This window comes from Procambarus clarkii, chromosome 37 (genome assembly GCF_040958095.1).
Source record: "Procambarus clarkii isolate CNS0578487 chromosome 37, FALCON_Pclarkii_2.0, whole genome shotgun sequence".
In the NCBI taxonomy this organism is placed as follows: domain Eukaryota; kingdom Metazoa; phylum Arthropoda; class Malacostraca; order Decapoda; family Cambaridae; genus Procambarus; species Procambarus clarkii.
Genome location: NC_091186.1, coordinates 13,561,719 through 13,586,718, shown reverse-complemented (window position 1 = coordinate 13,586,718; position 25,000 = coordinate 13,561,719). Strand labels below are relative to the sequence as shown.

At 50.0% G+C, this 25,000-nt stretch overlaps 1 protein-coding gene across 5 annotated transcripts in view; it reads left to right on the top strand.

The window, feature by feature from the left end:
• Window positions 1–25,000, top strand: part of TfAP-2 (transcription factor AP-2) — a 287,300-nt gene that overhangs the window by 59,075 nt on the left and 203,225 nt on the right. The window contains exon 1 of one of the 5 annotated variants that reach the window (XM_069337157.1): window positions 8,053–8,835. The exons of the other annotated variants lie outside the window; for them this stretch is intronic. Within the exon in view, the coding sequence (XP_069193258.1) occupies window positions 8,707–8,835 (129 nt within the window). The 5' untranslated portion in view covers window positions 8,053–8,706. Of the gene's footprint in view, window positions 1–8,052; window positions 8,836–25,000 lie in introns of those variants that run through there. 5 annotated transcript variants of the gene reach the window in all.

The following is a 25,000-nucleotide window of genomic DNA, read 5'->3' as shown; positions in this document are numbered from 1 at the left end:
GGATGGTTTCTGCCCTTAGTAGTTTTAGATTCAGGTACTCAGAACAAAAGTTCCAAGTAGCACTTGTCTATTCACCCTATGCCCCTGTTACCTAGCAGTAAAATAGGTACCTGGGTGTTAGTCAGTTGTCACGGGCTGCTTCCTGGGGGTGGAGGCCTGGTCAAGGACCGGGCCGCGGGGACACTAAAAGCCCCGAAATCATCTCAAGATAACCTGAAGATAGCACGGGCTATGGTGAGCCCGTAGTGGGGACTTGTCTGGCACAGGAGCGGGGCTGACTTCTGTCCTTCCTGTGACATTTCTTTATAGACCTCTTGGAGCCACTTGGAGCGCTGCCACGAACAAGGGAACAAGCCGGAACTACCTCACACGGCGTCTCATAACTCGGTGAGAAGTGAAACGACTGCGTCATCCACGTGACGTTTATTTACAAAGAGACGATGACGTCACACCGTTTATAGGATACATGACTTACCATTTACAACGCTTATATCAAACACAAAGGAGCATCTGCTCGGAAGATTATGCACCTAACCTACGTAGTACTTAATCCTACAAAATGCTTTAATCCTACAAGTTAGGGTGTTACAGCCCCGCTCCTGTGCCACTAAGTCCACTACGGGCTCACCATAGCCCGTGCTACTTGCCCCGCTCCTGTGCCAGGTAAGTCCACTACGGGCTCACCATAGCCCGTGCTACTTGCCCCGCTCCTGTGCCAGGTAAGTCCACTACGGGCTCACCATAGCCCGTGCTACTTGCCCCGCTCCTGTGCCAGGTAAGTCCACTACGGGCTCACCATAGCCCGTGCTACTTGCCCCGCTCCTGTGCCAGGTAAGTCCACTACGGGCTCACCATAGTCCGTGCTACTTGCCCCGTTCCTGTGCCAGGTAAGTCCACTACGGGCTCACCATAGCCCGTGCTACTTGCCCTGCTCCTGTGCCAGGTAAGTCCACTACGGGCTCACCATAGCCCGTGCTACTTGGACCGTTTTGTTCCCAGTAGCTGAATCTTAAACAACAACAACAACAACGACTTAATTCTGGCGGGAGGGGAGTACACAGAGTTCCTTCCGTCGTGTCTGGCGACGCATGCGCGGGGTGCAGGTATTCCATGTATTTAAAAAGGGTCCCTGTAGTACCGTCGCACGGGCTCGCCATAGCCCGTGCTACATCCACACTTCGTTCTGAGTAGCTAAATCTGAAACAACAACAAACAGTACCGTCGTTCTCGACTCGCAATCTAGAATTAAGGGTTCGAATCCCGGGCGGGTCACAAATGGTTGGAGGGTGCATTTCCTATCACCTCTTGCTCCTGTTCACCTAGCAGCAATTAGGTACTCGAAGAGTTAGTCAGTTTGTTGTAGGGTTGCCTCTTGGGGAGGGGGGGGGGAGGACTCGATATAAGCCTAACGTGTATTAATACCCTCTGGCTGCCTGTCCCCGACACAATGAATTATTATGAATTATGTGGTACACCTCTACACTTGTCTGCGTCTTGAGCTTGTCTTTTAAGGTTCACGGGTATTGAATGTTGCAGAAGCTATTTTCCCTCTTGCGATGGAAGAGTCGGTTGTAGCTCTTCCTCTTCCTAAATCTGGGAAAGTAAAGCTTTCCACCCAGGATTGTTGCTCTTATTATCACGCCTTCACTCTCAGGCTGGTGTGTGTGTGTAATCGCCTAGTTGTAGTTACCTAGTTGTAATTGCAGGGGTTGAGCTCTGGCTCTTTGGTTCCGCCTCTCAACTGTCAATCAACTGGTGTACAGGTTCCTGAGCCTACTGGGCTCTATCATATCTACACTTGAAGCTGTGTATGGAGTCAGCCTCCACCACATCTCTTCCTAGTGCATTCTATTTGTCTACTATTCTGACACTGAAAAATTCTTTCTAACGTCTCTATGGCTCATTTGGGCACTCAATTTCCACCTGTGTCCTCAAGTACGTGTGCTCCTTTGTGTTAAATAGTCTGTCTTTATCTACTCTATCAATTCCTCTGAGAATCTTGTACGTGGTGATCATGTCCCCCCTAACTCGCCTGTCTTCCAGCGACGTGAGGTTTAACTCCCGTAGTCTCTCCTCTTAGCTCATACCTCTCAGCCCGGGTACTAACCTAGTGGCAAATCTTTGAACCTTTTCCAGTTTAGTCTTATGCTTGACTAGATATGGACTCCATACTGTTGCTACATACTCCAGGATTGGTCTGACATATGTGGCATACAAAGTCTGAATGATTCCTTACACAAGTTTCTAAATGTCGTTCTTCAGTTAGCCAACCTGGCATATGCTGCTGATGTTATCCTCTTGATATGGGCTTCAGGGGACAGGTCTGGCGTGATATCAACCCCCAAGTCTTTTTTTCCTTCTCTGACTCTTGAAGAATTTCATCCCCCAAATGATTCCTTGTATCTGGCCTCCTGCTCCCTACACCTATCTTCATTACATTTGCTTGGGTTAAACTCTAACAACCATTTGTTCGACCATTCCTGCAGCTTGTCCAGGTCTTCTTGAAGCCTCAAGCAGTCCTCCTCTGTCTTAATCCTTCTCATAATTTTGGCGACGTCAGCAAACATTGAGAGAAATGAATCTATACCCTCTGGGAGATCATTTAGGTATATCGGAAACAGGATAGGATCGAGTACAGAGCCCTGTGGGACTCCACTGGTGACTTCACGCCAATCTGAGGTCTCGCCCCTCACTGTAACTCTCTGCAAATATATAAAATATGCAAGTGTGTATGTATGTGTGTGTTTGTTCACTTAGTTGTATTCACCTAGTTGTGCTTGCGGGGGTTGAGCTTTGCTTTTTGCTCTTGCGGCCCGCAAGACCCCACAGTCGGGGTGGATGTGTGTGTGTGTGTGTGTGTGTGTGTGTGTGTGTGTGTGTGTGTGTGTGTGTGTGTGTGTGTGTGATGCTGCCCCTCTCAGCATTGTCAATGTGGCCTCGGGTTGCACTCCTCCATCCGTGACGGATTTAAATTTAGACATCATGTCAGTCTTGACGGGTGACAAAAACCACCACTTGGGCTGGACGGTAGCGAGACGGTCTCGCTTCATGCAGGTCGGCGTTCAATCCCCGACCGTCCACAAGTGGTTAGGCATCATTGTTGACCAGACCACACACTGGGAAGTGAAGGGACGACGACGTTTCGGTCTGTCCTGGACCATTCTCAAATCAATGAGAATGATCGACTTGAGAATTGTCCAGGACGAACCGTCGTCCCTTCACTTTCTAGTGTGTGGTCTGGTCAACATACTTCAGCCACGTTATTGTGACTCATCTCCTGCATAAGCATCATTCCCCCCCCCACCCCCACCCCACCTGTCCCATCCCTAATCCTTATCCTGACTCCTGAATAGTGTTATATAGTAATATCTTGGCGCTGTCTCGTGGTTTCTACGGGCTCACCATAGCCCGTGCTACTGGAACTTATTGTTCTGAGTAGCGAATCTTAAACAATAACAAGCTGTCTCGTGAGTAGCTCCCTTCTCTTCTTCCAATCCATCTATGAAAAAAGGTTTACCACAGATAATCTACCTCTTAAGACGTCAATGATACCCAGAAGCTTCACTAGACACAATTCATCGCCTGGGGAAAATGTCCTAATCGAATGAATACCATAAATTTGCTTCATGTACTGAAGTAGGGAAAAATAGAAGCACGTATATAGGAGTAGGAATAGTAGTAGTAGGAGGCATCCATCAGTCTCAGGAGACTATGATAGGAGTGTGTGAAGGTTGTACGGGTTGGCTCTCGGAACTATCATATATATATATTTTTTTTAAATTGTCGAGTATGGAAATGGAATTTGTTGGTTGAAAATGTGTTTATTGAATTATTATTTTTTTTCTTTCTGAAATGTTTTTGAATCAAAAGTATGATTTGTTGCCAGTATTGAAATGATTACACAGAGGTTTATTTTTTAATGGAAATTAATTGTTTTTGGTTATTAGTGTGTTAAAGAGTATTATATAATACATTTATCAACTAGTTTATTTATCAACTAGTTATCATTATTTATCAACTAGTTTATCAGCTGTTTATTTGTTGTAACTATGTTCTTCAAACGTCCATCAGGAATCGTAACAAAAATGTGACTACGAACATAAATCATGACAAAACATTATTTTATTATTAAAATAGTTTATATATATATAAAGGGAGAAAATAAGTTAATTTAATTCCAGTCTTTTATTGCGGCTGTGAAGATGTAATTGGATCCCACAAGTAAGAAATCGAATCTTTTTCAGTCAAAATTTGCGATGGTATCGAGTTTCTAGGTAGATATATATGGCTTTTTCTCCTGTTCAGACATTGTGACTCGTTGAGTACAGCCTTGGACGGATGTCCTTGGTCGTTGGCCGGAATGGGGCACTGTCCCTGTGCCTCCTCTGCTGGAACAACGGGACGGGGCACTGTCCCTGTCCCTCCTCTGCTGGAACAACGGGACGGGGCACTGTCCCTGTCCCTCCTCTGCTGGAACAACGGGACGGGGCACTGTCCCTGTCCCTCTCCTGGAACAACCGTAAATTCTCACTATGTTTAACGTAGGTTCTCCAAGAAAGCCTTATAACCCCTACACAAGGCCCAGTTCGTGTTTTGTTCAGGGACAGATACTCCTGCAGGAGCCCTGGACCCTCTGGCTGGAACCTGTTTTCCGCCGACAGCTCCAAAGCTGACGTTGGCGTTTGATTTTGAGACAGACTTTCCTGGTGCTGCTTGCCGTGGCGGTCACCCTGCCGCGGTCTCCATGCCCCAGTCTCCATGCCGCAGCCTCCATGCCGCAGTCTCCATGCCGCAGTCTCCATGCCGCAGTCTCCATGCCGCAGTCTCCAGTTTTACAGCTTAGCTCTTGACTATTCCGAGGTCTCCTGAGGTTATTACACTGGAAGATTCGTTTTTAGATATTTTTTTAAGTAATTAAGTTCATTTTTTAAGCTATACGTTCTCTTGTTATGGATTTTTTTTTGCCTTTAGGAATTGAAAAATTATTCTGGTGTCTATGGCGACTGAACGGGGAAGAGCCTAGCGTATAACCTGGTGTTCTATCCGGCGTGAGGGGGTGTTACGTTCACGGGGGCCCGGCGTGAGGGAGTGTTACGTTCACGGGGGCCCGGCTTGAGGGCCCGGCGTGGCGTCCCATACCGTCATTGTCGAGCTTGAACGCGGCCACTATCCCCATGGAGGGTGACTGGCCCGTGTGGCGGCGCCCTCGAGCGTCCAGACCTGGGAAGAGCAGCTCTGTGCAGTTGGATTGCAACCCGTCCTCACACTAGGCTGGTTAAAGCAGCGGCCGTCCTCCCCCAGACAACCCGTCCTCACACTAGGCTGGTTAAAGCAGCGGCCGTCCTCCCCCAGACAACCCGTCCTCACACTAGGCTGGTTAAAGCAGCGGCCGTTCTCCCCCAGACAACCCGTCCTTACACTAGGCTGGTTAAAGCAGCGGCCGTCCTTCCCCAAACGCATTCATTAATTTTAACATACTGTGTATTAAAAATTGCTTTATTCTCGTTTTTAAATTAATATTATACATACAAATTCTATGTATAGTTAAGCGTAAGTTAGGTCAGGTGTTTAGGTTCTGTTGGCTATTATTTGTATTTGTAGTACGTGAGTGAAGCATTTACAGCGTTGTGGTTCGAACAAAATTCGTCAGTGAAGCACTTGTTCCGGAAGTGTTCGAACGAAATTAGTTGCGAGTCGTGGGTAAACCGTTTTTCATTCATAAACAGCGGGTTTGGCGGGTGCATGGAATCACTTTTGGGTCTTTGTTTGGAAGACGAGCTGCTGTGTGAGGACAAGTTGAGTACGGGACCAGCTGGTGAGGTCGACAAGAATGCTTCAGATAACTTGTTACCCCCTTCGAGGCGTTCCATTCATCCGGTGATTTTGTTTTCAACCAGGTAATAGATTACCCCGTGATCTATTCCCGCATTTTGTATCATGACAGCGTGGTTGACATGTCGTTGTTGACCCGCAGCGAGGTGAGAAGTGTCGTGGAGCAGGCGGGCCCTCAGGGCACGTGTCCGCTCGTCGTGCTGGTACGGGGTTGTGTTCACACTCGTTCACCCGTGAGGCGCCCAGGAGTCACGTTATATTAAATCTGTTCCTTCGCGGCGTATTTTGAGGTAAAAATCATCAGCGTCAAAAGGCGAAAGTGAGATCATCCAACTTCTCTACCTCGTGTCTGTTCCATCTCTTGCCTCTGGTATTACCCTTTCCTACTCTTGCTTGCCTCTTCCCTTTCCCCTAGTCTTCCCTGCGGCCCCCCCCTTCCCCCTACTCTTCCCGCCCCCCCACCTTCCTAGTCAACCCATCGCCCACTTTCCATCACGACGCTATTCAACACGATATGAAGATTTTGAGTTTCTGAGAGAACATTCGTAGAGTTTATTTGCTTACGTGCGGGGGTTGAGCTTCGGCTCTTTAGTCCCGTCTCTCAACTGTCAAAATACAGGTGGACGGGTTTCTGAGCTTCCTGGCCTCTTATCATATCTGCATACGAAACTGTGTATGGAGTCAGCCTCCACCACATCACTGCCTAATGTATTCCACCTCTTAACTACTGACACTGAAAAAGTTTCTTTTAATGTTTTTGGCACTCATTTGAGTGCCAAGTTTCCACCTGTGTCCCCTTGTTCGTGTTCCACCCGTTTTAAATTGTTTTTGTCCACCCTGTCAATTCCTCAGAGAATTTTGTGGGTAGTGATCATGTCTCCCCTTACTCTTCTGTCTTCCAGGCACGTGAGGTTTAATTCCCCGTAGCCTCTCTTCGTAACTCATGCCTCTCAGCTCTGGGACTAGTCTGGTGGCATACCTCTGAATCTTCTCTTTGATTTGAGTTATGGATGGTATGGATGGACTCCAGGCTGGAGCTGCATACTCCACGATTGGTCTGACATAAGTGGTATACAAGGTCCTGAACGATTCCTTACACAAGTTTCTAAAGGCAGTTCTTATGTTGGCTAATCTAGCATATGCCGCTGGTGATATCCTTTGGATATGGGCGTCTGGGGGACAGGTTCGGTATGATATCAACCCCCAGATCTTTCTCTCTATTTGACTCTTGCAGAATTTCACCTCCCAGATGGTATCTTGTGTTCAGCCTTCTGTTCCCTTGACCCAATTTCATTACACTTGAGTTAAAATTTAGTAGCCATTTTCTAGACCATTCCTCCAGTTTATTTAGGTCGTCCTGTAGTCTCTCTATCTTCCTCTGTCCTGATCCTTCTCATAACTGGAGCATCATCGGGAAACATAGACGAATGAGTCTCTACCCTCTGGGAGATCATTTAATGGAAGCGCTTTACGACATAGAGCTATGTCGTAAATATATATAGGAATATATATGCTATATGTCGCGCCTTGACTATATATCTGACTACGGCGCCATGTCTGCCCCGCTGGCTTCTGGCTCCCGTCTGCATGGCCCGTGACGGCTCTTCGTGGCACGTGACGGCTCTTCGTGGCACGTGACGGGCTCTTCGTGGCACGTGACGGGTTTTTCATGGCACGTGACGGGCTCTTCGTGGCACGTGACGGGCTCTTCGTGGCACGTGACGGGCTCTTCGTGGCACGTGACGGGCTCTTCGTGGCACGTGACGGGCTCTTCATGGCACGTGACGGGCTCTTCATGGCACGTGACGGCTCTTCATGGCACGTGACGGGCTCTTCGTGGCACGTGACGTGACGGAATTTTTATTTTTAGATACATGTAATAAACGTTAGGTGTGTTCCTTGATGGGGAGTGGTTAGTACACGGATGTGAACTTGATAGTTCCGTAGTACGCTCCCGGATGACTGAAAGTTCAGTCTGACGATATAACTTTAATGTTATGTTTGAGCACGGTGTGGCCGGCTCTAGAGGACACATGGACTTGGCTAGTGAAGAGCCAAGAGAGTTTAATAGCTAGTTTTTGATGGTAGAGTAGGGACATGTTATTTAGCTATGTCAGTAAGGATAGGATGTATGTTTCCTGATATTAGAGGATTGCTGTCAGTTGACAGCTGAGAAATTTATGAAATATGAACATGTTCATTATGATGTTGGACTATTATTTGTCAAATTTTATTAGTTAGGTTAGCTTTTGTTTGTGGCATGAGTTGAATTGTGGGTTTGGATACTAAACCTCGTGAATTTTAACAAATTAACAAGGTTTACTAAGTGCTTGTGCGGGGGGGTTGTAACAAACTAGGCTGTTGTAAGAATTATCCAGAGTGGTTTATCGACAAAAGAGAATGGGAAGCTGAGCCGCATGGTGACCTGACCCCCAGGGGAATTCGCGGTGGAAATAACCAACGCTTTGTTCATAGCTGCGTATAATAAATCATCCTATAGTATTCAGTAATTTAGAGAAATTAGCCTTTATTCATTTTGCATTAAAATTGTATTGTATAATAGTACTGGATACAATATCAAGAGTATTCTAATTATTGAGTTTAAGTCACCATCAGTGACGTCACGAATCAGATCTAACTTTTAAAGCGGAGTGACCGGCGGTCATAGGTCATCAGGGGTTGACAGGTCTACTATTTCTCAAAGTTTTAATAACCATTTTTGTGATCGGGAACAGCTCTGCCGTTAGATGTTTGTAATTTAATTCAGTAAAATAATTCAACCAGTCTGGATCAATTAAGTACAACAGAGGTTAATTGTTATAACTTAAACCTTGCTAGTAACTGGGTAGAACTTTGACTAGGCGGAAGGATACAATGTTCTGTCTGGGGGAGACCAGACAAGGAAAAGATCAGTGTGGTCACGGAAGCAGCTGGGATAAGAGGTCAACATCTTACCTCTCCCCAACAAGACCAGCACAACACCCAGAGCTGTGGTCGCCCAAGGTATAGTTGCTATTGTAAATTATAGGGATAGTCTTCTCATTTGCCACTCAGGTCAAGTAGGGAGTGTTAAAGTGATAGGGAGTGAACACATTTAGATTTTGTTTTAGTTTTCTTTTAATAAATTAAATTTGTTATTAATTTGCATTTTATTGTTTCCATTTGTTTATGTGTATACTTGTCCTGGTCACGTGGTCCACACGAGGCAGAGTTGTATTGGGCGCCGATTCTAACATCGAATCGGAATCATCATTACCGTGTAATTTATTCCACACTCAAGGTCATCGTTTATAGTGGGGATCAAGCCCCTAGGTTGATTAATTAGCGTGATCGATCCAGACCTCGATCATTGCTCTTGTATTACTGGTCTGGTGGTGGCAGCAGAGGTGACTCTAGGGTTTTGTTCAGAGCTTAGGTCACGTCATACTGGGTGTAGAATCCTAAGTCGGTCAATCGTCTTAGGACCACGTGGCGTGGAGTTGGCTTTGGTAAAAGTTTTGGAGTCCCTTGGTTTAGAAATAAAAGTAAGAATACGGGTAGAGGGAGTAGAAAGAAGGAAGTAAAGAGAGAGAGGAACCCGATCCCGTGTTACATGACGGGCTCTTCGTGGCACGTGACGGGCTCTTCGTGGCACGTGACGGGCTCTTCGTGGCACGTGACGGGCTCTTCGTGGCACGTGACGGGCTCTTCGTGGCACGTGACGGGCTCTTCGTGGCACGTGACGGGCTCTTCATGGCACGTGACGGCTCTTCATGGCACGTGACGGCTCTTCATGGCACGTGACGGGCTCTTCGTGGCACGTGACGGGCTCTTCGTGGCACGTGACGGGCTCTTCGTGGCACGTGACGGGCTCTTCGTGGCACGTGACGGGCTCTTCGTGGCACGTGACGGGCTCTTCATGGCACGTGACGGCTCTTCATGGCACGTGACGGGCTCTTCGTGGCACGTGACGGGCTCTTCGTGGCACGTGACGGGCTCTTTGTGGCACGTGACGGGCTCTTCATGGCACGTGACGGGCTCTTCGTGGCACGTGACGGGCTCTTCGTGGCACGTGACGGGCTCTTCGTGGCACGTGACGGGCTCTTCGTGGCACGTGACAGGCTCTTCATGGCACGTGACGGGTTTTCATGGCACGTGACGGCTCTTCATGGCACGTGACGGGCTCTTCATGGCACGTGACGGACTCTTCATGGCACGTGACGGGTTTTCATGGCACGTGACGGGCTCTTCATGGCACGTGACGGCTCTTCAAGGCACGTGACGGCTCTTCGTGGCACGTGACGGGCTCTTCGTGGCACGTGACGGGCTCTTCATGGCACGTGACGGCTCTTCATGGCACGTGACGGCTCTTCATGGCACGTGACGGCTCTTCATGGCACGTGACGGCTCTTCATGGCACGTGACGGCTCTTCGTGGCACGTGACGGGCTCTTCATGGCACGTGACGGCTCTTCATGGCACGTGACGGCTCTTCATGGCACGTGACGGGCTCTTCGTGGCACGTGACGGGCTCTTCGTGGCACGTGACGGGCTCTTCATGGCACGTGACGGGCTCTTCATGGCACGTGACGGACTCTTCATGGCACGTGACGGGCTCTTCATGGCACGTGACGGGCTCTTCATGGCACGTGACGGGCTCTTCATGGCACGTGACGGGCTCTTCATGGCACGTGACGGCTCTTCATGGCACGTGACGGCTCTTCATGGCACGTGACGGCTCTTCATGGCACGTGACGGCTCTTCATGGCACGTGACGGCTCTTCATGGCACGTGACGGGCTCTTCATGGCACGTGACGGCTCTTCATGGCACGTGACGGGCTCTTCATGGCACGTGACGGGCTCTTCATGGCACGTGACGGGTTTTCATGGCACGTGACGGGCTCTTCATGGCACGTGACGGCTCTTCATGGCACGTGACGGGCTCTTCATGGCACGTGACGGCTCTTCATGGCACGTGACGGGCTCTTCATGGCACGTGACGGGCTCTTCATGGCACGTGACGGGCTCTTCATGGCACGTGACGGGCTCTTCATGGCACGTGACGGGCTCTTCATGGCACGTGACGTGCTCTTCATGGCACGTGACGGGCTCTTCATGGCACGTGACGTGCTCTTCATGGCACGTGACGGGCTCTTCATGGCACGTGACGGGCTCTTCATGAAACATGACATGTTTCTTAAGACATGTTTTCCAAGTGTCTTTTGCCGTAGTGTTTTGTTTAGACGTGACACAGCTCACCTGGCTCTTGTCAGCTGGTAAATTGCTTCACAGTGGTGAGGAGTAACTTAAGACTGTTTTGTGAAGCAAGAAAATCTTCCTTGCGTGAGGAGAACACCTCCTTGCCGAGGCCTTGAGGGTCCTGTCCAAAACGTAAGAATTATGCGGGGTCATTGCTGCTGCAAGAGACACGCACGCACTCACTCAACTCACTCACTCACTCACTCACTCTCTCTTAGAAGGAGGATCCAAATAGGTTCACACTGGCAGAATTTGGGAAGCTGGCCAATAATAGAACGGCATTTACAAGCCTAAATCAGGCCTCTTGTCAAGGTAATCTCTAAGGTCTATATAGGACCATTACTGGAATGCGCAGCACTAACCGGGAATCCACACCTGTTATAACTAAGATGTAGAGGTTTCGTAATTGGATGTGTGAAAGTTTGATGAATTCTTACTGGGCCTGTACAGCGGTTGAAAGGCGGGCCCAATGAGCCGAGGCTCAACCTGCGCAAACACAATTAGGTGAGTACTACTGAGTACAACTAGCCTTCGAGGCTGAGTGGACAGCGCTCGGGGTTTGTTTTCCGGCTGAGGCATAAACAAATGGGCAGAGTTCCTTTCCCCCTGGTGCACCTGTTCACCTGGTAGTAAATAGGTACTTGGGAGTTGGACAGCTGCTACGGGCTGCTTCCTGGGGATGTGTGTATTTACTATTTGTGTCTGCAGAATCGAGCTATTAGCTCTTGGACCCCGAGTCTTTAACCAGTCCATTTTTCCTCTATTATATCTACTACATATATTTCTAACATGCACACATCCCCAGGAAGTGTGTGTGTGTGTGTGTGTGTGTGTGTACTCACCTAGTTGTACTCACCTAGTTGTGTTTGCGGGGGTTGAGCTCTGGCTCTTTGGTCCCAACCTCTCAACCGTCAATCAACAGGTGTACAGATTCCTGAGCCTGTGTGTGTGTGTGTGTGTGTGTGTGTGTGTGTGTGTGTGTGTGTGTGTGTGTGTGTTTTACAGAGAAATATATCTTGACACAATTGAGGAAAAAAAATAGATTGGTTAGAATGGCGGGGTCCAAGAGCTAATAGCTTGATTCTCCAGGCACAGATAGTAATTACACACACACACACACACACACACACACACACACACACACGAAAGTGAGAGGAAGGCAATCAGAGAGAGAGAGAGAGAGAGAGAGAGAGAGAGAGAGAGAGAGAGAGAGAGAGAATAACATTATATTAAGCTTGGAGCCCCTCTTAAGCATGAGAGTGAAGATGTGGGTCACAGTGGTATAGGGTGGAGGCGCCCCACTCTTCCCCCCCCCCCACCCCCACACACACAACCTCTGGACGCACCTCATCATAATGAACCAACATCTGGGTCAATATTAATGACCTACCCCCTCCCCCCCCCCCACACACACCTGATTTGTACACAAAACTCGCTTTGAAACGTCAACAATCTAGCCCCCCAAATATGGACCCCCGCTTGTAATAGAACCCCTGAAGAACCCCATATATTGACTGGGGCGAGGAGGCTTGGAGGTCTTCTAGGGTATAGAACACCGATTAGCTATAATCATTTTCAAATGTATCAAATCTTAGGGGGGGGGCCCCCGAGAGGTAAATATAGATATATTAGAAAAAAACACAAGAGAATCCCGGTGTGGAGGTGGCCGGCGGGACGGGCTCGGCCTGACGACGTCAAACGGGTTCCACGCGAGCCTTGCAAAGTTTTTACAACTTGATAATACTAGGCTTTGGCTCCTGGCTGGGCCGCCCCCCTCTCTAGATACTTTCTTACTGCCGCGTTAAACTCTATCACAAACTTTTCGGACAACGTTTTCCTTTTTCTTTGGGGTGGGGAGGGGGGGGGGGAGGGGGATTTTCGGGCCATTCTTGTTTATTTTAGATTAGGAATTACTTTGTCCTGGTTGTTATCGTGGTGAGGGGGAAGGGGGGGTTGGTATTATCGCATTGTTTTCGCCCGTTTCGGCCCCTGAGCTCAGTTTTTTTGGCTATCATGTGTGTTATAAGTTACTGTAAAATCCGGCTAGTGATATCGTGCGTTGAGTGGAATGCCTGTTGCCTTACGCGGGCGGCTTCTCCACGCTGCTATTCTCACCTCCATGCCCGCCATACACAAGTACCATAATTGCATATACATTGTTCATTATTCCATTCCCACCCCCCACCCCCACCACCCGTCCACCGCCCGAGAGGACCAAACCACCTGTTTCAGCCTGGTAGAATTCTGGGCTGTGCTTCACGGGTCACTACGGGTCATAGCGGCGTGGCTGGTCAGCGCCGCTTAGGCCCTCCTTCCTGTCCCCGTGGAAGAGGCCAGTGTGAATGGTAGCTGTTTGTAAAGTGCAGTTGAGGGGGGGGCGGGGGGGGGGGGGGAATGTGGTCAGCTGACAGTAGAGTATAGTCGCTATATTCCCCCTTTATCTGTGGCGTGGCCGGCGCGTCCTGTCTGCGCGCGTGCACACCAGCACACACTCCACCCCCCCCCCTCTCCCTCCCTCAACCCCCCCCTCACATACACCTTTCCCTGGCCAATAGGACGCCTGGAAATATATCACACGTGATAATGAGGCTTGGTAACTATAAGTGGGGGGTTGAGGGAGGGGGTGATATCCAGGGGAAGGGGGGAGGGGAGGGGTGATATCCAGGGGAAGGGGGGACAGGGAAGGGGGGGAGGGGAGGGGGTGATATCCAGGGGGGGAGGGGAGGGGGTGATATCCAGGGGGGAGGGGAGGGTGTGATATCCAGGGGGGGAGGGGAGGGGGTGATATCCAGGGGGGAGGGGAGGGGTGATAGCCAGGGGAAGGGGGGGAGGGGTGGGGGTGATAGCCAGGGGAAGGGGGGGAGGGGAGGGGGTGATAGCCAGGGGAAGGGGGTGATGTCCAGGGGTAGGGGGTGATATCCAGGGGAAGGGGGTGATATCCAGGGAAAGGGAGGTGATGTCCAGGGGAAGGGAGGGGGTGATATCCAGGGGTGTAGGGGGGAGGGAGGAGGAGGGGGTGATATCCAGGGGAAGGGGGGGAGGGGATAGTGGTGGTTGAGGAACATCTAGGAGGGAGGGGCGGGGTATCCAGTACAAGGGAGGGAGGGGGGGGTAGGAGACAAGGGGGGTGGGGAGATATGCCTAGTAGGGAGGGGGAAAGGGGAAACAAAACACCGGAGGGGGGAGAAGGGGGAGGAAGAGAGAATAGGGTGTCTTGAGGTGGCAAAGGGGGGGGTGTGGGGGAGCCAAGAGAGAGGGGGGGGGAGGTGTTTCCGGTTGGAAATGGGAAGAGGTGGGGGGGGGAGGTTTGACCGGTGGGGAAAGGAGGAAATGGGTGGGGGGGGGAGGGGAGGTGTAGGGGGAGGGAACGAGAGGGGGGGGTGTGGTGGGCAGGAACAAGGATTGAACAGGTGGGAAAGTGGAGGCAATGATGGGGAGGGGGGAGGGGGGGAAGGTATAAACAGGTGAGGGAGGGGGGTAATGGGGTGGGAGGGGGGGTTTAGGGGGGGGGGGTGTGGACAGGTAAACTGGGGTGCTTCAGCCCACAGGCCGCCCACCACCCCAGGCCACACTTGTCTCTGTTAGTGTGGTGGTGAAATGGTTGTTGTGGTGGTGGTTTGATTGTTGTTGTGGTGGTTTGATTGTTGTTGTTGTGGTTTGATTGTTGTTGTGGTGGTGGTTTGGTGGTGGTTGTTTTCCTTGAGCCCCAAGGAGCCCCAGTGAGCCACAAGGAACCGCAGTGAGCCCCAAGGAACCGCAGTGAGCCACAAGGAACCGCAGTGAGCCACAAGGAGCCACAGTGAGCCCCAAGGAACCGCAGTGAGCCCCAAGGAACCGCAGTGAGCCCCAAGGAACCGCAGTGAGCCACAAGGAGCCACAGTGAGCCCCAAGGAACCGCAGTGAGCCACAAGGAGCCACAGTGAGCCCCAAGGAGCCACAGTGAGCCCCAAGGAGCCACAGTGAGCCCCAAGGAGCCACAAGGAGCCACAGTGAGCCCCAAGGAGCCACAGTGAGCCCCAAGGAGCCACAGTGAGCCCCAGTGAGCCCCAAGGAGCCCCAAGGAACCGCAGTGAGCCACAAGGAGCCACAGTGAGCCCCAAGGAGCCCCAGTGAGCTCCAAGGAACCGCAGTGAGCTCCAAGGAACCGCAGTGAGCTCCAAGGAACCGCAGTGAGCCACAAGGAGCCACAGTGAGCCCCAAGGAGCCACAGTGAGCCCCAAGGAGCCACAGTGAGCCCCAAGGAGCCACAGTGAGCCCCACGGAGCCACAGTGAGCTCCAAGGAGCCACAGTGAGCCCCAAGGAGCCACAGTGAGCCCAAGGAGCCACAGTGAGCCCCAAGGAGCCACAGTGAGCCCCAAGGAACCGCAGTGAGCCCCAAGGAGCCACAGTGAGCCCCAAGGAACCGCAGTGAGCCCCAAGGAGCCATAGTGAGCCCCAAGGAGCCACAGTGAGCCACAAGGAACCGCAGTGAGCCCCAAGGAGCCACAAGGAGGCACAGGGAGCCCCAAGGAGCCACAGTGAGCCCCAAGGAGCCACAGTGAGCCACAAGGAGCCACAAGGAGCCACAGGGAGCCCCAAGGAGCCACAGTGAGCCCCAAGGAGCCACAGTGAGCCACAAGGAACCGCAGTGAGCCCCAAGGAGCCACAGGGAGCCCCAAGGAGCCACAAGGAACCGCAGTGAGCCCCAAGGAGCCACAGTGAGCCCCAAGGAGCCCCAAGGAGCCACAGTGAGCCCCAAGGAGCCACAGTGAGCCCCAAGGAGCCACAAGGAACCGCAATGAGCCCCAGTGAGCCCCAAGGAGCCACAAGGAACCGCAGTGAGCTCCAAGGAGCCACAGTGAGCCCCAAGGAGCCCCAGTGAGCCACAAGGAACCGCAATGAGCCCCAGTGAGCCCCAAGGAACCGCAGTGAGCCCCAAGGAGCCACAGTGAGCCCCAAGGAGCCCCAGTGAGCCAGAAGGAACCGCAATGAGCCCCAAGGAGCCCCAAGGAACCGCAGTGAGCCCCAAGGAGCCACAGTGAGCCACAAGGAGCCACAGTGAGCCCCCAAGGAACCCTAGTGAGCCCCAAGGAACCCCAGTGAGCCCCAAGGAGCCCCAAGGAGCCCCAAGGAGCCACAGGCTGCGAAGAAAAATGATAGAAAAACCTAGAACAGGATAACGGATATTATATAAATAGGATGTCATGACGTTATTGTGTGAGGGGGGGGCTGTATGTTGGGGGTTGTGTGGGGGGAGGTAGTGTCGTATGTGGGGTGGTTGGGGTTTGTTTGGGGGGGTGTGAGGGGGTGAATAGTGTTATGAGCACAGTGGGAATAGTGTTATCATAGGTGTAAGCATTTAGCGCCTTTTCACTCTCTTCAGAACGCTTTAGCGTACGTGAGACCATCCCTGGCATATGCAGTACCAGCAAGAACCCACATCTTGTGAAATACACAAACAAAACAGATGTCCAATAATTCACAGAGAGATTATCAAGACATGTTCGACATCCACACCATGACGTTAGATTAAAAAAAAAAAAACAGAAATTATGACGACTGAAAGAGGAAATAATCAGAGGTAATATGACGATGACTTACAAAATACTTTGAAGCATACACAAAAAAGTGGAATTAAAAACTAAAAAAAACAGCTTGTGTGGGGTGCGAAGCAAGGGTCCACTAGATCCTGGTGCTTTTGCGTTAGCTGGTAGAAGACACGGAAAGGAATACACGCCCCAGTTTCGTTACCATTCTCACTGGTAAACACTCGAATTGCATTTCAGGTTCCGAACCTGGGGCCAGATTAACGAAAGCACTTACGCAAACACTTACGAACCTGTGCATCTTTTCTCAATCTTTGGCGGTTTTGTTTCCAATTATTAAACAGTCAATGAGCTCCGAAGCACCAGGAGGCTGTTTATAACAATAACAACAGTTGATTGGCAAGTTTTCATGCTTGTAAACTGTTTAATAAATGTAACCAAAGTTGTCAAAGATTGAGGAAAGATGTAAACATTCGTAAGTGCATGCGTAAGTGCTTTCGTGAATCTGGCCCCTGCACAATAAACTTGCAACATACTGTGAGTGAGAGAGATTGCAGAAAGTGTCGGACTTAATCAAACATGAAGTGAGGGGAAGCCATAACCACGCTGGGAGAACCTATTATAGGTATAGGTTAAGTAATAATTGTAATTACGAAGCAATAAGATGCTTATTTTAACATACTAAGAAGGTTAGGTAAGGTCGGTGTTTTCAATGAAGCTTTTCAAGGTAAACTAAAATATTCACAATAAATTAGTATGTCACATATGCACGTATTTAATAAGTCAATATTGACTGTAAGAAAGTGCGAGAACGGGTTGGGGAAAACACAGTGTAAACATCAGAGGCCCAACACTTCACTCCTTCGGCCGACAAATATGGGATCTGTCGCTGGCACAACAGTGGAAGTTTTCAAGATAAAACTGAACACAAGTTTCTTCTGGCGGTTCTGGATCGGCCTGGCTGTGATGTCTATGTGAACCTTCAGGCTACGATGACAAAGGGCCTCACAGATCAAGTACATAGGCCAGAATGCTGAAGCAGGACTCATCATCAGACTGAAGCAGGACTCATTCTCTGCGAAATCAGCAGAGAATGAGATTTAAAAAAAAATGGGATGAGGAAGTAAGGAAAGGCTGATGACGCTAGATCAGGAAAGACTGAGAAGGAATGTTAAGGAAAGTCTGAAGCAACTAGATCTTATTACACTGGAATAAATAAAAAAAAAAAAGACGATGAAAAGGAGACATGTTCACAACTTGCAAAATTCTTAAAGATTCCGGCAAAGATGAATCTAAAAATAAATATTTATCACGAGATAAATACTCGAGTGAAAGTGGATTTTAACTAGAAAGTCTGGGATCAGCCACAGAGATGATAGAAGAACTTGACAGTCAGAGTTGTGAGAAAAGAGGAATGAGAGAGAATATCAGGAGGCAAATGTTGCCTACTTTTGAGCCTGTGTAAGTAGTCGAGGTAACTTGCAAGAGGTCGTGAGCATTGGAGTGCATGACCAACGTCTCAAAGACAGAACGCAAGAACTGACTCTCATTCTGAGAGAACACGTGTGTAAATATAGGTGAGTACATGCTCTTCTCCCTCCCTCACAAGCACAACACTCACACACACTCACTCTCTCTCTCTCTCTCTCTCTCTCTCTCTCTCTCTCTCTCTCTCTCTCTCTCTCTCTCTCTCTCTCTCTCTCTCTCTCTCTCTCTCTCTCCCTCTCTCTCTCACACACGCACACATGTACACGTGGGTATGTAAATATCTTCCTCAATAAATTCTAATATCTGAGGGCTGGAGACCAGACGCTTACGGCTAGCCTCACCCAAATTTTGTCAAATACTAAGCAAAGATATCCCTAAAATAACAGGCTCGTGTCGTCTTCAACACCAGGTGGTATAACATCACATGAACACGAGCACACTGACACATGACACATACTGACATGTTGTACCAAATGACACATGATATGTAGGAGAGAGGGAGAGAGAGAGAGAGAGAGAGAGAGAGAGAGAGAGAGAGAGAGAGAGAGAGAGAGAGAGACATGGAGACATGACGAAGAGAAAGTCCGTAGAATTTAGCATTCGTTTAAATATTAATGTCTCTGAGATACCGACATAGACAACGCTTCTTCGGATGAGATTTGCGTTCTGGGTACAACCTTCTTATTACAGTGATGTAGATAGTGTACAGTGAAGATGGTAACAGTGATAGGGGAAATGTGTGACTGGACATAACAGTGTTAGGAGTGACAGTGATGGTGTTGTGATAATAGTGATGCGGTGATCCTATGGATCCTTTTCATTGTCTCACAATGCAACACGAAAAGTTGTGAAGAGTGCGAAGAACATCCCAAGTTTTGGCCCGTGCCTTAACAAGTTATATGCTTGAGGAAAGCTGAAGTGATTACCTTCGCTCGCTGTTATAGTTCCCCGCTCTTGAAACTGGCTCTTGCAAACAGCCTGAATTACCCTAAAATGATCTTTGACTTTGATTGGCGTCCGGGAAAATTGCCCGTTGCTGCCGGTGTAAGCGTTTTGGCATCCATCATGTCCCCGGAGTCAATTCAGACCCCCGTCTAATGAGCAAGGCCGTGATGGCCTCTAGCGGGGATAGTTCTTATATCACACCAGATAGCCCAATGAGGATAGCAGGTGTGGACGCGAGGCAGTGGCCATGAGGAGGAGCTTCGGTGGCATTATGAGGTGGGACCTCGGCTAGACCCGCCTCACGCTCAGGGTTTTCCTGGTCTTGGTCTGGCCCGTCCAGCCTTTCAGACCAGGCTGCGGCCACAACAGAACCGTGTCTCCAGCCTTGGTCTTTTCCAGGTTTGCTGGACCGGTCCAGGACCTCGGGACGAATCCCGAAGCCTGGGCTAAGAAATTGTCTAAATCTCTGTTTTGACGGCAACTTTTAGTAAGGCTTTATACTGGTTAAGGGAAGAAGGGTTGAGGTTACCTGCTTTCTTAACAGAATGTGAACCAGTAAAGTTGCCTTTAAGGAAGAGAGTGAGAACCCCAACAAGACCTTAAGGGAGAGTAGGAACCCCCAGCTACTGTAGACCTTAAGGGAGAGTGAAAACTCCCATCTAGACCTTAAGGGAGAGTGAAAACTCCCATCTAGACCTTAAGGGAGAGTGGCTACACCTATCTTTCAATGAAGAGCAACAAAAACTAGCCCCCCGGGCCTTCAGGGAGATTAAGACCAGCGGGAGTACGTGGGACTCGTGTCAGTGAAATCTGTAGTTGACTCTGCGATCATTCCTCACTGCGCCCCACAGTGACGGGACGAACTAGGCTCGCTTTCCCTCTTCCCTTTCCTCTCTCTCTCTGTCTCTCTCTCTCTGTCTCTCTGTCTCTCTCTCTCCGTCTCTCTCTCTCTCTCTCTCCGTCTCTCTCTCTCTCCGTCTCTCTCTCTCTCTCTCTCCGTCTCTCTCTCTCTCCGTCTCTCCCTCTCTCTCCGTCTGTCTCTGTCTCTCTCTCTCCGTCTCTCTCTCTCTCTCTCTCTCTCTCTCTCTCTCTCTGTCTCTCTCTCTCTCTCTCTCTCTCTCAAACCTCTGGTGCTCTTAAATCCTCTTATGTTAATGCCCACTTTCCTCTCTATTGTCCGTGTTTATCTGCTAATCTTCCATTCCCGTCTTCATCGGTTGACTTGGTAAATCTTCGTTTATATTAAACGCCCCTCTCGTCTGTTGCCCCGTTTTCTGTTTATTCTTAATGGCTGTGAATGATTTTGTGTCTAAACTTGGTTTTGTTAAACCCTCCGTGGCTGTTAAACCCTCCGTGGCTGTTAAACCCTCCGTGGCTGTTAAACCCTCCGTGGCTGTTAAACCCTCCGTGGCTGTCAAACCCTCCGTGGCTGTTAAACCCTCCGTGGCTGTTAAACCCTCAGTGGCTGTTAAACCCTCCGTGGCTGCTAAACCCTCCGTGGCTGTTAAACCCTCCGTGGCTGTTAAACCCTCCGTGGCTGTCAAACCCTCCGTGGCTGTTAAACCCTCCGTGGCTGTCAAACCCTCCGTGGCTGTTAAACCCTCCGTGGCTGTTAAACCCTCCGTGGCTGTTAAACCCTCCGTGGCTGTTAAACCCTCCGTGGCTGTTAAACCCTCCGTGGCTGTTAAACCCTCCGTGGCTGTCAAACCCTCCGTGGCTGTTAAACCCTCCCTGGCTGTTAAACCCTCCGTGGCTGTTAAACCCTCCGTGGCTGTCAAACCCTCCGTGGCTGTTAAACCCTCCGTGGCTGTTAAACCCTCCGTGGCTGTCAAACCCTCCGTGGCTGTTAAACCCTCCGTGGCTGCTAAACCCTCCGTGGCTGTTAAACCCTCCGTGGCTGTTAAACCCTCCGTGGCTGTTAAACCCTCCGTGGCTGTTAAACCCTCCGTGGCTGTTAAACCCTCCGTGGCTGCTAAACCCTCCGTGGCTGTTAAACCCTCCGTGGCTGCTAAACCCTCCGTGGCTGTTAAACCCTCCGTGGCTGTTAAACCCTCCGTGGCTGTTAAACCCTCCGTGGCTGTTAAACCCTCCGTGGCTGTTAAACCCTCCGTGGCTGCTAAACCCTCCGTGGCTGTCAAACCCTCCGTGGCTGTTAAACCCTCCGTGGCTGTTAAACCCTCCGTGGCTGCTAAACCCTCCGTGGCTGTCAAACCCTCCGTGGCTGCTAAACCCTCCGTGGCTGTTAAACCCTCCGTGGCTGTTAAACCCTCCGTGGCTGCTAAACCCTCCGTGGCTGTTAAACCCTCCGTGGCTGCTAAACCCTCCGTGGCTGCTAAACCCTCCGTGGCTGCTAAACCCCCCGTGGCTGCTAAACCCTCCGTGGCTGTTAAACCCTCCGTGGCTGCAGCTGCCCCCAGGACATCTCCACAAACTTTCCAGAAATAGGTTTTGCGGTTTACAGAAATCTTCGCATTTGTTTGTCTTGTACTGGTAAGGAGCCAGATAATTGTGGCAGGTCGGTTGCCGGATACTTCCCCAGTATCCGGCTCCTTGCCAGCATGCTCTGGCTCTTGTTACGGCCGTGTGCGTGCGCGCGCGTGCCTGTGTTGGCCACACACATACACACACACACACACACACGCACTCACATACACACATACACACATACACACATACACACATACACACACATACACACACATACACACACATACACACACACACACACACACACACACACACACACACACATACACACATACACACACACACACACACACACACACACACACACACACACACACACACACACACACACACACACACACACACACACACACACACACACACACACACACACACACACACACACACACACCAGTTGATTGACAGTTGAGAGGCGGGACCAAAGAGACAAAGCTCAACCCCCGCATGCACAACTGAGTAAGTACAACCAACTAGGTGAGTACACACACACACACACACACACACACCTGAAGTTTTACCTGTGCAATTTCTCACCTAATTCATAAGTGTTTGTATAAATAAACTCGCAACTCTGCTAATTTCTTATATTTGACATCTCGCTTTCCTCAATTCATCTGCTTCCATCAAGCGATCTTGTCTCCTAGATCTCGCCAAGTGAAGATATATGCGATTATAAGACATCGCATATATCTACACCACTATATAGCACCACTATATAGCACCACTATATAGCACCGCTATATAGCACCACTATATAGCACCACTATATAGCACCACTACAGCCTTTCAATATAGTACATTGATAATTTTTGTTTTTAACATCTAAAGTTTAAGTAACTAAAATGTGGGAAGAAATTTTCCCTCGCATTGCTAATCTAGCTTGTTTCACGAGGCACTGGAGTGGGGGTGTGGAATGTTGCAGACTGGTACCTTCGTTATTCGCGTGTACTGGAGTGTGTATGGAATTATGAGGAGAAAGGGTCAAGCCATTGCGACTATATAGCACCTGGAAGGGGTCAGCATAAGGATTTGGGATGGGACGGGGGGAGGGAAGGAATGGTGCCCAACCACTTGTGGACGGTTCGGGGGGATTGAACGTCGACCTGCATGACGAAAGACTGTCGCTCTACCGTACAGGCGAGCTGAATAAATGCCGATTTACCTAAATGTTAATAAAATAAGAGTAATATTAAATAAAAGTTTTTATTTATTATAGTAATATAAAGTAAAATTAAATAAATAAAAATTAATAAAAGTCACTTAGCTGCCAGTGGGTATAGGTTAATAAACATAACACAGCGGCTTGTCCAAAACCTTGTTTTTTGGGGTCCTGAGACTCCTCCTCACAGAGCTGGAGTTAAGACAGTGGGTTGCCACAGGTAACACACGGAGGTGATGAGCGTGATGGACGGGTAACAAAGAGACGGTCAAAGGACAGAATTTAGCGTTGAAACAGTGACGGCAAAGATTAAGAGTTGACGCGGACTAGTGGAGGATGGACTGTAAGAGTTGACGGAGAATCTTCGGAATGCAAGAGATCAAATAGAGGGAAGCACGAAGATGGAAAATTAGGTCAAGGAAGACGACCGACCTCTACGACCTCTCGGGGGAGGTCTAGAAGGTTGTAGGTCGTAAACTCTACAACCGGTAGAGTTGTACAACCTCTAGGTAAGCCCACAACCGCTAGGGGGCGGGACTTGAGTAATAAGGAATGGCGATCACAAGCAGAGACCTGGCAGTTACTGAGGTCACTAAACACAAGCGAAGGAGTAAATACAATTCCTAGTGCTAGTGTGGAGGTTGATGATGGAGGCAGCGAAACCAGTCGGGTACAGTAGCCACGCTCAGGGCATCAATGTCTTTCTATTTTACCCTTCTAGTGCTCAGGATATTTGCCAATCTACTGTTGATACCTGAGTTGATGAGGTTCTGGGAGTTCTTCTACTCCCCAAGCCCGGCCCGAGGCCAGGCTTGACTTGTGGGAGTTAGGTCCACCAGGCTGTTGCTTGGAGCGGCCCGCAGGCCCACATACCCACCACAGCCCGGTTGGTCCGGCACTCCTTGGAGGAATAAATCTAGTTTCCTCTTGAAGATGTCCACGGTTGTTCCGGCAATATTTCTTATGCTCGCTGGGAGGATGTCCATAAAGTGTCTGTCTGTCTGTTCGACGTTGGAGGCCAGACGGCTGCGGGTAGTCTCACGCAACATTCCTTGAAGTGTGATCGTCTGGCAAGTTTCCAAGGGTGGTTGGGGGTCGACTCCTAATGACCGTCTTTAACTAGGATTGGATTATATTGCGAAAACCAACGACTTTCATGAACGTTTGAAATGTGGGGTTGAGTGTCCGTAGAGTGTTTTCCGTCAGCATTCTCGTCATTACGACGTTGATTCAGTGATGATAGCCTGTTTTGCACACTAGGGAAGGGATTGGAAATGACAGGAAAGGGGAAATGAAACGGACAGAGTCCCGGGTATCCGCCGGGTGCCCCCCTCCCTCTCTAGCCTTTATATATGTCAGAATGTGTCTCTTTCTAAGATCGAGGCCAGATGCTTGGCGCTAGTCTCACCCAACTTTGCAGGGTGAATGGTCTGGTAGACAGGACGGACGTAAGTTAGTCTAGGTCCATCCTATTAAGAGTGGGGGGGGGACAGACCCACCCCTACTGCCCCTCCGCTACCCCAATGAGGGGAAAGTGAAGGGGAGAGAAGGGGGTCAAATGGGGAGAAGAGGAGGAGTGAGGGAGGCAGAAATAGGGGGTGTTAATACGAGGTAGAGAGAGAGAGAGAGAGAGATAGAGAGAGAGAGAGAGAGAGAGAGGGGGGGGGAGTGAAACAGACTAGGGGTACCTCCCTCTTAGTACACTTCCAAAGCATGTGGTACAGTCTACCTCTACGGGGGGAGGGGGAGGGGGGGGGAATACAATCACAAACACAGACGAAAAATAACAAACTTTCCTCCTCCCCCCCCCCCTGCAGCCCCCCCCGCCCCCCCCCCCGTGTGCAACAGTCCAGGAGCTGCGCAATGGTCCACGCAACATTGCATAAAAAAAAGAAACTCGGACTGTCCGAACCACAGCATTAAACAAGCCGGCGGTGGCAAACCCAATATTGGTACTCCACGATACCGAACCTGCACATCACAGTCCTCACTGGCGCCCACCCGAAACTATACCCCACTATACGTCAAGCAGGGCGAGATATAGATATCTATATTATATCTCTATATACACGCACACACACATGCGCGCGCGCACACACAAACAGCGTACAGGTAAAAAGACACTTATGTAGCCGGGCGCGCATAAAAACATGTATATCAAGACGCGCGCGCGCGCAAAAACCCCCCGACCAGCGGGCGCAGACGAGATTGGTCACTATTGTGCGGCGGCGGCGGCGAGGAGCGCGCGCGTGTGCGCCCAGATGCAAGAATCCCGTCCGCCGGCCCCGAGGAGTGAGTGGCAGCCGGCAGACGACGCCCCTCCGG